A 13,043-nucleotide genomic window follows, 5' to 3' on the forward strand; every position below is an offset into this window, starting at 1 on the left:
TTACGATCGACGAATAGAAAACGGCAAGAAAAGAAGGAAGAAAAATATAGGTCTGTATGAGAACCCGCCACATTAAACCATCCTTGGCATGTTACAAGGTACATTGTAGTCCCTCCGTTTTTATGAGTAAGTCGTATCACACCAAAATATATTGTTGAAAACATATTTCAAATATGGATTTAATGGTATACTTTTGGTGACATATAATTCATGTTTTGATGTTTAAATTGTTAGTCAAAATTCTACCTCGAAATGCGTGGTGGTCTTATATTTTTGGAAGGTCTCAAACAAAACAAAAAACCCTGTAGATGTGCCAATGACATATATACCGCCATCCATGAATAAACGTAAACATGCGTTACAAAGGAATAACGTAGTTATTCGCGTACACGCGAACCATGCAGCTACACGAGACATATATGATAATATGGATAATTAACTATACTATAGCAAGATTGCTTACATTCTAGAGCCGAGAAATAAAACCAATCAACAACTTTGATCGATTCTCTCATTGCATGGGCGGCACATATATGAAATGCGCATGCATGGTTTCCTCTCCTCGATCTTCAAAAGGTGGAAGGCTAGCCGGTCATCCTGAACGAGCTCAGCAGCGCCTCCTTGATTACAGCAATGTCGCGCAGCACGACCTTGTGGTAGAACGCCGCCAAGGCTGCGCCGCTGAACGGCCCGACCCAGAAGATCCACTGCAAATCAGAACATGCACCGGGTCTCTTAATCCCCATTGGAACAGCAAAATGTACGTATGTATATACGGTTGATTAGTGGTGCATGGATGATCTCACGTGCTGCTTCCACGTTTTGTGCTGGTTGTAAAGCACGGCGGCGCCCAGGCTCCTCGCCGGGTTGATGCCCGTGCCGGTGATAGGTATGGTCGCCAGGTGCACCACGAACACCGCTAGACCGATCGGCAGCGCCGCCACCAGCTGCAAGATGGAGAATAAATTAATCATGTGCGGTTCAATCAGTGGCAGACCTGGTTACGACAAGCTTGTGTGAGATCGATCATGCATGGACGACGCGCGCGTACGTACCGGGACGAAAGCGTCCCGCGCCGTGCGCTTGGGGTCGGTGGCGGAGAAGACGGTGTAGACGAGCACGAACGTGCCGAAGGTCTCGGCGCCGAGGGCCGCTCCGAGCGAGTAGCCCCCGGCCACCGAGTTTGCGCCGCCGCCGAGGGAGTTATATGGGTGCTTCATGATCCCCTTCACGATGCCCACGCCGCAGATGGCGCCGAGGCACTGCGCCACCATGTATAGCACGGCGCGCACCAGCGTCACCTTGCCGGCCAGGAACAACGCGAAGGACACCGCCGGGTTGATGTGCCCGCCCGAGACGCCGCTGGTGGAGTAGACGAGGACGGAGACGGTGGCGCCGAAGGACCAGGCAACGCCGAGGTACCCGACGCCGATGCACCTGTCGTCGGGGCCGGAGGACTGAAACTTGTACCCGATGACGGTGGCGATGCTCACGTAGACGAGGATGAGCGACGCCGTGAACTCGCCGATGAGAGCGCGGTATAGAGACCACTCGGACAGCTCGCTCGTGTCCAGCGGCTTCACCGCCGGGGGGTCCCAGTACGGCACCCTCTGGACGATAATATCTGTAATCTCTTCTTCCGCCGGGGGCACAAGCTCCTTGGTCGACATGGTCGGGTTTTTGTTCACTTCTTGCGTATGGGACTAGTATTAGTGCGATACCAGGAACATCAAGCCAAGAGAAGATGCTTAAATAGGGATCGCGGTGATGTGGTCGTAGAGCATGGTGGGAGACGTTACATGCTTGGAGGAGGTTCTCTTGTTAGAACCCACTCACTTGTCTCGGAGCTTTGGCGCACAGATTCCAGTTGCCAATTCTGCCAATTGGATTTTAGTTCAGTATCTCCGTTTATTTCTCTTCTTTGTCGACAGAGAATAGCTATTTCTCAGTCGACAATTATAGCCGTCCCAGGAATATCTTTGGGAAAATGTGATGGGCAAACTTGCCTGCGGAAGTACCCTGGTGCGACAAGCGTAAGTTGCCAGGATAACTTCCGTGTGGTCCCAACAATTTTTTTTTTTCAACAGAGCACTGCCAATCATATTTAAATGGACCATCGAGATCGTAGCGCGCAGGCGCGTGTACTTTCTAATGTTCGCCCAATATCTCTGTCCATGTCTTTTTATATCTTGGGCAAACATTGATCTCAATGATTGGACCGGAGGGAAAAGTGCAACACTCTGTTAAGAGATAAAATATTATCCCCACTATTTTTGTTTAGCATTCTTTCTGCATTTAGTTAGAGTCAAACTTTATAGAATTTGATAAACTATGTATGCAAAAAAGTATCAAGATCCATAATACTCCCTCCATACTAAAATGTAAAACGTTCTATTTTACACCGCAGTTGATGCACAATTTTACATAGAAAAAAATCTTCGAAAAGTGGAACGGAGCCCCACATACAAAATTATATGGATTAGAAATGTATAAATGATATCTTTCTATTTGTCTTGCAAAAAATACTGATTTTGTGTATTATAAGTAGAAATCACTACAATGAGAAGTCTTACACCCGCAGCAACAATGTGAAGCAAAACCAAAATCCGCCGCTGGTAACCCGTAAGAGTGACAGAAAAAAGAACATGTGGCTGGTACATTGTCAGCTGGTCTCTGCATCACGTGTCAACACGGCGCCTGTCCCACGCCACCGTGCGGCCTTCCAATACTCTGTGCGCCATCTCCGGTGGTTGCATGGGACACGCTTCATCACGGCGCCACACATAGACCGCTACCCCGCGTTGTTCGGTCGGCTTTGGAGAAGCACTGCAAACGATGGCGAGGCAGGGAACTCCCGAGTACTAATGTTTGAAGATGCCAATTTATGTAGAATATGGCATCACAATCCTAAGTACTACCTCCATCCAAAGCGTACGGCTTATATTATTATAAAAAATCAAACTATGTTAAGTTTGACTAAGTTTTTACCTAAAATTATTAACATGTAAAATACAAAATTAATATCATTTTATAGATAATGAAATATATTTTCATATGGTATCTACAAAATATCATATTTGTTGATAAATTCTTCTAAAAGTTTAATCAAACTTTATTTGGTTTGACTTAAAAAAAGATAAGCCTTAAGCTTATGGATGGAGGTAGTATGGATGAAATGGTAACAAAATGGGGGAAATATATAGAAAGAGATGGCACCAGTTCACTATTGATTATTTTTACGGTGTCTGTGATGACTTGCTTGATGGCATCAAGCCAGATAATTTGAAAGTCTTGATCAATAAAATTATGGAAGATTTTTCCATAAAGGGTAGAGATTTCTCATTGCCTAGGACTTTCGTAGTTCATTAAAACTTTACTATAATATGTTTCTAGATTTTAATTATATTCATATGTTTTATTTATATTATACTAAGTGATCCTGACATATATATATATAAGTAATATTTTGGGACTATTTTATTCCGTGCATTATTTATTTAGGATTCACCTTAACTCAGATTTTTTCGCCCTTCGTCACCACTGGACCAAAACATTTCAGATAATCAAGTTTTTGTAATGCTCAACCAAAATATTTCGGATAATCAAGTTTTTTTAATAATAATTTTTTTCTTTATTTCTAGAAATAATACTTGTTTTCGATAATTTCCAGGAATAATACACCGTCGGTAAAAGGGAACCCGATTGGAAGTAATCGGGGACGCCTAACCCGATTGGCACCTATCGGGGTAGTAGAGCCCGATTGCTTAAGATTCTCTGGACCATCCGCGTCTCGCTTTTTTTTCCTTTGCGGTAATCAGGGTTCTCTAACCCGGTTGCATCATGTCGGGTGCAACTATCCCAACCAGAGCGAATCGGGCTATGCCTACCTGAATTTTTTTTGGGGTTGGGCTACTCGTCCCAGAATTTTTGGCTCTGTTTCCCACCACCCTTCTCCCGCCCGCCTTCTTGCCACAGTTCTCCCGCACCCCTGTTGTCGCCACCCCTATCCCTCCACCCCGCTCCTGCCACCCCTCTCCCACCACCCTCTTTCCCGTCACCATTTCGCAAATTAATCTTGACGGCTCTCTATAGCAAAACACTAGTAGGAAAAGCCTCATCAGTGGCGCACCAAAAATTGATTCTGTGGCGCATGGTCGGTGCGCCACAGAAACTTCGCCACAAAAATAGTGTTTCTGTGGCGCACCTGACCATGCGCCACAGAATTAAGGTGTTCTGTGGCGCATATGGACATGCTGCGCCACAGAAATAGGTGCGCCACTAAATTCTATTTTGGTGCGCCACAGAACAATGTACATGTATACTCGATTTTGTGCTCCCTGGTGTATTATACAGGTTTTATACAGGTTTTGTACACAGTATACATGTATAATATAGATAGATAGACAGATATAATATGGACACATATAACATAGCAACATTATACATCATCATCACAGTACTTAGAGCCCGATCGAGATACATATATAGTGGCAAGTGTCAAATGTTTTGCATACAACTCTTAATTCATACAAATTTCACAATTTCGAGATACAAAGTAGTCTTCATCCGGTTCCTCCTTTGCTCCCTCCTCTCTACCCACCAGGCTCGCTTGCATCGGGGTCTTCATCCAGTTCCTACTATGATGAAAATGGAAGAAAGTGAGACCAACAAGTCCGATGCACAAGAGAAATGGAATAAATGCCTCATACATTGTTGGTCAACACAAATATTAACATTCAGGGATGGCGTAAGTGAGACCAAGTCCGATGCACAAGAGATTGATATTTGTGCTATCTTACAAGGCTCACTTATGCCACCCCCAAGTGTACGGTGACCAAACATTTTAATCATCGGCATTTTGAAAATCTCAAAGCAAATGGAATGACAAAATGGAATAAGTGCCTCATACATTGTTGGTCAACACAAATACTATGGTCAGAAACCATAGTTGCAGTATACACCGCAGTATACTTTGTAGAAGGGCCCCCTTTCCCCGGCCGCCGTTCCGTGAACGGGTCCTTGACGACACAACAACGCCGATCTGCCTCTCCGGCGCAGAACCACGGCAGTCCCAGCCGCCTCCCTTGTGGCCGCGTCTCCTGCGCTCTTCTCCATGGCCGGACCACGATTGGACTCACCGGGGGAATAATGATAATCGCCATCACCACAGGTGCATAGCAGTTTGCAGCAGATGCCCTTTTTCTTCCCTCACCGTCCAGTGAACGAGTCCTTGATGCAAAGACCGTGCCGGCCTGCCCAGCATTATGCTGGCCCGTGTTGCCGCGCTTCAGGCGTGTGTCCCGTGCCCTGCACTGTTCGCCTTCTTGCCCGGTGAACCAATAGACTGATCGTTGGAATAAGGAAACCGATGACGGCCGTCATCGGCTTCCTTATTCCAACGATTAGTCTATTCGTTCACCGGGCAAGAAGGCGAAGAGTGCAGGGCGCGTGAGACACGGCCTGAAGCGCGGCAACAGGGGTCGGCATGATGCTAGGTAGGCCGGCACCGTCTTTGCATCAAGGACGTTCACGTACTGGACGGCGAGAGAAGAAAAGTGGCATCTGCTGCAAAGTACTCTACACCTGTGGAGTCTGACGATAGTGGTGATGGCTATTATCATTATTCCCTCGGTGTGTCCAATCGTAGTCCGGCCATGGAGAAAAGCGCAGAGCGCAGGAGACGCGGCCACAAGGGAGGCGGCTGGGACTGGCGTGGTTCTGCCGGAGAGGCAGGTCGGTGTTGTTCTCTCGTCAAGGACTCGTTCACGGAACGGCGGCCGGGGAAAGGGGGGCCCGTCTACAAAGTATATTGCGGCGTATATGTGACCAAACAATCTAATCATCGGCACTAAAATGGAAGAAAGAGCCAAGTGGTATCTCAACTAGATATCATATGCCTCATACTTTGTTGGTCGAAAGAAATATTAACATTCAGGGATGGGGTCAGCGAGGCCAGGTAGGATGCACAAGAGATTGATATTTGTGCCATCGCACCGGGCTCACTGGCCCCACCCCGAGTGTACAAGTGACCAAATAATTTAATCATCGGCACTAAAATGGAAGAAAGGCCAATGCAATTAAGAAGTAGCTAGTATGAACTAAATGGAATGCCTCATACTTTGTTGGTCGAAACAAATATTAACATCCAGGGATGGAGTAAGTGAGGCCAGGTAGGATGCACAAAATATTGATATTTGTGCCATCACACTAGGCTCACTTGCTCCACCCCCGATGTCGAGGGCACTCCTCGGCAATGCCCTCCGATTGGGGCTTAGGGTTGATGGAATCATGTAGGCTGACACGAGACATCGGTTCACAGACAAGCGGGGAAAGCGATTTACCGAGGTTCGGGGCCCTCGATGAGGTAAAACCCTTACGTCCTGCCTGTCTGATCTTGATTATGAGAATATTGAGTTACAATAGGGTGCCGAAGGGTTCGGCTGAGATCTCGTCGAGAGGCTAAGTGCTGCGGCGACCTAGCTCTAAACTTCTGGTGGCTAAGATTGCTAAGATTGATCGTGTCCCTCGGCAGCCCCTCTCCTGGCCTTTATATAGGTGGCCAGGTCTCAAGAGGTCTAACTGAGTACGACTAGGTTTACAATAGTCCTAGCTCTAAACTTTTCTTGTTCGACTCCTTCCTTGTCTTGCCCGCCAAGGAATCTTCTGCTGCGACATCCAAGTGGCCCGCCTTGCCATCGAATACCTTCATGGGCCTCCAGTTAGATCGTATAGGGTAGGGTAATGTCGGTTACCCGAAGGGTAATGCCCACGTCAGTAGCGCCCGAGTGTCTAGCCGAAGATAGTTCGGGTAGAGACTAAAGCATGCCTCCACCTAATGTTCTTCTCCTTGATTGCTCTTGCCCATCTTGTATCAGCATCATCTTCTTCTATCGGGTGCGCGGCCAGCGCTCCCGATGGGAGTAGCCCCCGAGTCTAGGTACGGATGCTGGCAATCCGTGCGTAGACTCAAGTTGTACCACTCGAACGTTTTGCTCTGCCGAAGTTTTTCTGTAGATCTTCATGGGTCATCCGATATATTTGCACTAGGGCTTGTATTCTTCGATAAGTTTTCCGCGCGTAAGGGATAATGAATAACGTGCCCAACTTTTGCTGGTTAACTGCCGATGGCAAAACAACGTTACCCTACACAGAATCAAGTCCCCGGGCATGATCCTGGAGTGCAAAAAAGTTCTATCGGGTGCGCGTCCAGCGCTCCCGATGGGAGTAGCCCCCGAGTCTGGACACGGGCGCTTGCAACCGGGTGCAGACTCGAGCTGAGCATTCCATCCTTTTCTTCAAACGTTTCTTCATAGGAATATCTTCGAGTTCTTATTTTATCGGGTGCGCGTCCAGCGCTCCCGATGGGAGTAGCCCCCGAGTCTGGACACGGGTTCTTGTGACCGGGTGCAGACTCAAGCGTGACCATCCGATGATTCTTCATTTTCCTTCGTCTGCTCACAACAGTCTTCACGACGTCACTGATGACGTATCGCTGCTGTGGTTTGACTGACAAGACTTGACATGACGGGCCCACCCTAGTTCTGCGCGGGCAGTTTTTAGGAAGTGACCAGTGCACGCACACCGACCGAGGCGTCTCCTCGATTTTCGCACGTCGTGGGAATAATGGGCCGCCGGTTCCGTTCTTCTCTTAGACGCCACGTGTACAGCTAGATCTGATTCACCTCCCACGATGCCTGTGAAGTTATGGCCACGATCTTGCATCAATTTTTACGGCATAAATAGAGGGCCTTCTTGCTTTTACTTTTTACGCCTCCCACTGCTCATCTTCTCACCCATCCTTTCCTGTCACCTCTGTTCTTCCCACAAGAGCTTCACGCGCCATGGGCAAGAAGAAGAGCACCAGCGCCTCAGACGCGGCCAAAGTCAGCCGCGACTGGAGCGCCTCCGCCATTTCCAATCGCGACGTGAACAGGCTGCGAGCCCTCGGCCTTATCTCCTCATCTGAGGATGACATCCGTCTTCCAGGTGCCGTTTCTCGCCCAAGGCCTCCGAAGGGCTTCACTGTTATGTTCGCTGCTTTCTTATTCCGTGGTCTCTCTCTTCCTGCCCACGAGTTTCTCCGTTCCCTTCTTTTCTTCTACGGGATTCAAATCTGGCAGCTGACCCCAAACTCCATTCTCCACCTTTCTATCTTCATCATTGTCTGTGAAGCCTTCCTCGGCATTGACCCCCACTGGGGTCTTTGGAAGAAGATTTTTTATGTGAAGCGTCATAACGACAGCAACGGCCCCCCCGTCGTCGGTGGCGTTGGCTTTGTTGTCAGGAAGGAGGTCGATTACTTCGACTAACCGATGAAGGAATCCGTCCAGGGCTGGCGCAACAAATGGTTTTATCTGCGAGACCCCTCGGTGGCTGGGCAGCGCTCGAATCTCCCTCCTTTTGAAGATGTCCTGATAGCTCAGCCAAAGAAGTCCTGGCGAAACGCCCTTTCTCCCGAAGAGGGAGCGATAGCTGACATGCTGTTTGACCAGGTCGTCGTCCTGAAGAATACGGGAGGCTTGACGATGTGTGGCACTGAGGTAGTCTCAGTGTTCTTACAACGTCGAGTGCAGCCGCTAATGTCTCGACCCCACCAATTGTGGCTTTATACTGGCAAGGACGAAAAGTCTAGGGTCAGCTCTGCCGACCTGTCGGCTGATGAACTCCGAGATGAAGTCCGCCGTTTAACGTGCCTCAGTATGAAGGACAATATTGTCTTGACATCGGCTCGTCCCCCTTATGACCTAGACCATCTTCCGACTGAGGTAATTCTTGCTGTTTCTTGCTTGCTGTTGTTGTTTCTTTCTTCGTTGTGCTCTTCAAACTTTCTTCTCTCAATAGGCCTCCGTCGTTGCTCAATGCTATCCTCCTACGCCTGAAAGCGGTGTGGAACCAGAGGATGACGATGATGACTCCGAGGAGATCGAGGATGTCCAACATGTCCTTGAGGACAGCGATGTCCAAGAGGATGAGGCTGCCGAGGATGATGCCTTCATCAGAAGCAGGCGACGTATGCAGATAAACGAAGATTTTATTACAACGGCTGAATCAAGTCCTAGCGGACAAGATAATGATGCCGTTGGAACTGCTCCGCCTCCTCCTGCTAAGATAGGCTTTTTCGCTGCTGAAGATGACCTGGACCTGTGAGCATCTATACCCCTTTGTGACTTATCCTCTGTTGTTTCGTATGCTAATTATCCACTCTTCTTAAGTAGCTCTGATGATGATGATGTTCCTCTCGCAAAGAGGGCCAAATTATCCTTTGAGAGAATGGCATCAGCTAAGGAGCCGAATCCCTCTCCCGCCAAGTCGACGCCGCCCCCACGAACGACTGTAGAGAAGATTCCAATGTCGAAGGTTATTCCTTCTGGCGACGCTCCCACCTCGTCGGCTGCTCGCGACCATGTAAGTGTTTTATTTGTCTTGATTTCTTTCTTGCTTCGCCAAGTTTTTTTTATCCAACTGAATCTTCTTGGTTTCCTTCGTTGCAGCCGATTTATGCCACAGTCGATGCTGTGATAGACTTCGCCGAACAGTTTACCCGACTGGAGTCTGAAAACGCTCAGCTTCGGAAGACCGTCAAAACTTCGGCTGATCAGGTGCTGGAGGCCAACATGCTTGCCACCGACGCCAAAAACGAAAATGTCTTGCTGAAGGAGGAGTTGAAGAAGCTGAAGCGACAGATGAAGGATGAACAAGATGCCAAGCGCGAAGCTGCAGCCGCAGCCGACAAGAAGGAAGGCGTCCTCCGTGAATCCATCACGAATTTACTGGGTAAAGTTCTTAGCACATAGCTCCTCTTTTAGCATTTCCTTTCTGGTTGCTGATCTGTCCTTTTTCAGAGGCTGCCGATATAACCATCACTCGGGCGCGCATGCTTCGGGAGGACTCTACATCTGACGCCCTTTCTCTTGCCGCTGAGTCCAACGTCCAAGTTCTTGGACTTCTGCAGAAGACTAAAGGAGCATTATCGAGGCTATACTCGATGATCTTCCCAAAGGTGAAGCAGGACAAGACTCTTGGCGAGATGGCAGATGCCTTCCTCATCGACTCTTCTGAGCCTGTGGAGGTATTGAAACGCCGTTCCCGCTTGTTTGGGGCGGTTCTTACTTTTCAGCTGCTGATGGGCCATGGGATGGGGTCTGACTGAGAGAAGTTGTCTAAGGCATTGCCTGTGGACGACGACAATCATCTAGTCGACCTTGAACCCTTCAAACGATCGGCAGTGACATGTGCTAATCAGCTCCTCAAATTAGTTGATGAAGCAAAGACCAAGTCTGCACCTGAAGCTGCCCCTGGCTCATCATCGACACTTCCTTGAATGCTTGCTCTGTTAATTGTAATTAAGACCTGATGCAATTTGACTTGATCCTGTTTTATTTTGGCTCTGTAGCCAGTTCGAACAATCTTTTGAATGTAACATATACACTCCAGTGCTCCCAATGGGAGGTTTATGTTTGTGTTGTTCTGAACTGAAAGTTGTACTGCAGATTCCTTCATCTTATTCCCGTGCCGAATTTTTTCCAAATTCTTCGGCTAGCGATGAATCTGGCCTTGTTCGTCGGTTACGTGACCAAGTGTCTCGTTTGAATAAAGATATTACCTCCCTTCACGCGATGGCAGCGTTGGTGAAGAGGAACAGTGAAATAGCAACTGCCATTGAACAACATGCTCTCGATCGTCTTCATATTGCTACCGAAAGTTTGGGCTGTAAGTGTTAACCCATCTTTTGATTCCTGATGGAGCTTGAATGTTCCTTTAACTGATATTCGTTCCTTTACAGTCGTATCTTCAGATAAATCTGAGGAGAACAGGAAGATCCATGAAAAGGTCGAGGCGATGACTGACGTTGCTCACCCGAAACACGATTTATGGTCGCATCGTCTGAAGGCTGTTATCGTGGTGAAGTTCGAACATCGGGCAGAGAAGGTGCACTACTACTTTGATAAATTCCACGCTCATCTCACGATGGTTTGGAAGACTTTGTTCCCTCTGGATCAAGCACCCGAAACTCTGTCTGCTTTATTTACCCGATTCAAATCTCCTGAGAGGATTCTACTGCTGGTGCGGAAAGAGCTCCTGGCTGGTGCTGAACTTGCCTTTGCTTCAGTATTGGCGTGTCATCCATCTTTAGACTTGAAGGCCATAGCAAACACCGAGAGAAGTTTAGACCAATATTATGATATCGCTAGAGGTCCTGCATATACCATCATCTCACGGATGGAGACAGGTATCGAGAGAGATCTAAGGGCCCAAGGGAACCAGGGAGCCCCGTCGTGATTGTAATAATCTTGTACCTGCATAAGATTGTTTTGTGTAGATTGAACGTGTGCTTTGCACATCATGTAGTTCTGGCGAATTTGTTAATTCGATTGATAATTTCTTGCCGAGGGCGGCTGAGTGATCAATTCAACCTGCTCTCCCGACGACTCCGTTGTAATTTGCAAATTTATTGCGAAGTCGATATGTAAGTTTTGTAGGAGCGATACCCGTCGACTTAGTCTAGGGAATTAAACGCTTGGCTTCGTCACGCGGTGCACCGGTTTGAGCCTCATTTTGTGATAGTATAACCATCGACTGCAGCACTCGCGTATTTTCTCGAGGCTTGGACTGGTTGTTTTGTGTGTCATTAACCTAAGCTCCCGCTGAGAGTATTTAATTAATGACACTTGTGCGAGCGTGTTTTTGGCCAGCGCTCCCGATGGGAGTAAGAACCAACGACAGGGGCCCCAAACGATTTGTTCGGATGATGAGGCCTGGATCAAGAAAAAAGGTGGAAAATCTGATTAGAATTTTATTCATAATGCAAAAGCGACCTTAAGGGCTGTCGAGTAAATAAAAACAATTGTATCCTATGTATAGAACCGTCGCAACTGTGCGATGTTCCATGGATTCTCAACGTCTTTTCCCGAAGTTGGGTTTTTGAGCCGATATGCTCCTCCTGGTATCACTTCAGTGATGATGTATGGTCCTTCCCATGGAGATTCGAGTTTCAAGGGTCTCTCTTGCTTCAGCCGCAGTACCATGTCTCCAACATTAAAGCTTCGACTGCGTATTCGTCGGCTGTGATAATTTCTCAACGCCTGCTGGTATACCGTCGTTCTTGCCAATGCAATATCTCGAGCTTCATCAAGTAGGTCCACAGCATCCCGCAGCGCGATATTGGAAGAGGATTCTATGTATGCTGTCACCCGAGGAGTTTCGAACCGAACGTCGAAAGGTAGAACTGCTTCGGCTCCATGAACCAAGAAGAACGGGGTGTATTGGGTCGACCTGTTAGGTGTAGTATGCAAAGTCCAAAGCACAGATGGTAACTCCTCGACCCAGGCTCCGGCCGCACCCGTAAGGCGTTTCTTGAGGCCATCCCCTATTAGACCATTGATCCTTTCCACCTGGTCGTTGGTCTGTGGGTGAGCCACTGATGCAAATTTCAGTTTGATTCCTCCGTCATCACAAATTTTTTGAAACTCTTTGGAGTCAAAGTTAGATCCGTTGTCTGTGACGATACAGTGAGGCATACCAAATCGACAGGTTATTCCCCTGAAGAACTGAACTGCTGTTTCGGCTTTCTGGTTTCGAACAGGGCGCCTCGATCCACTTGGTGAATTTGTCGATCGCGACTAGTAGGTACGTGTGTCCTCCGGGCGACGACCTTGGCGAGTGGTCCAACTTGGTCGAGTCCCCATTGAGCAAAGGGCCACGCCGGAGGTATTGTCATCGGATCTGTTGCGGGGGCGTGTGGTTTTGGTGAGAAACGGCGGCGGGGTCGCACTTCATGACCAGATCTCGAGCATCCGATGCCGCCGTTGGCCGGTAAAATCCTGCCACTGAAGGCTTTCGCCACAAGGGCCACCGCTTCCCGCGTGGTGTCCGCAAGTTCCTTCGTGTATCTCGCGCAACAGTGCTTTTCCATCGTCAATGGCAATACACCTTTGAAAGATACCAGAGATGCTACGCTTGTAGAGTTCACCATTTACCACAGTAAAGGCTTTCGACCGTCTGACAATTCGTCTTGCTTCCACCAGATCCTCTGGCAACTCTTG

At 48.1% G+C, this 13,043-nt stretch overlaps 1 protein-coding gene across 2 annotated transcripts; it reads right to left on the bottom strand.

Moving 5' to 3' along the window:
• Positions 1 to 342: 342 nt before the first annotated feature.
• LOC124673676 (probable aquaporin PIP2-7) lies at positions 343 to 1,731 on the bottom strand. Of its 2 annotated transcripts, XM_047209716.1 has the most exons (4): positions 1,056 to 1,731; positions 807 to 947; positions 575 to 707; positions 343 to 543 (listed from the first exon to the last, which is right to left on the bottom strand). In XM_047209716.1, exons 1-3 carry the CDS (start codon positions 1,668 to 1,670, stop codon positions 585 to 587), a joined length of 879 nt encoding a protein of 292 aa, XP_047065672.1. In that variant the 5' UTR covers positions 1,671 to 1,731; the 3' UTR covers positions 343 to 543; positions 575 to 584. The 2 variants fall into 2 exon arrangements, with proteins under 2 accessions (XP_047065672.1, XP_047065668.1); XM_047209712.1 differs by having other exon boundaries at positions 343 to 707.
• Between the last annotated feature and the right edge of the window lie 11,312 nt (positions 1,732 to 13,043).

The sequence above is a fragment of the Lolium rigidum genome, chromosome 1 (assembly GCF_022539505.1).
Source record: "Lolium rigidum isolate FL_2022 chromosome 1, APGP_CSIRO_Lrig_0.1, whole genome shotgun sequence".
NCBI lineage: Eukaryota > Viridiplantae > Streptophyta > Magnoliopsida > Poales > Poaceae > Lolium > Lolium rigidum.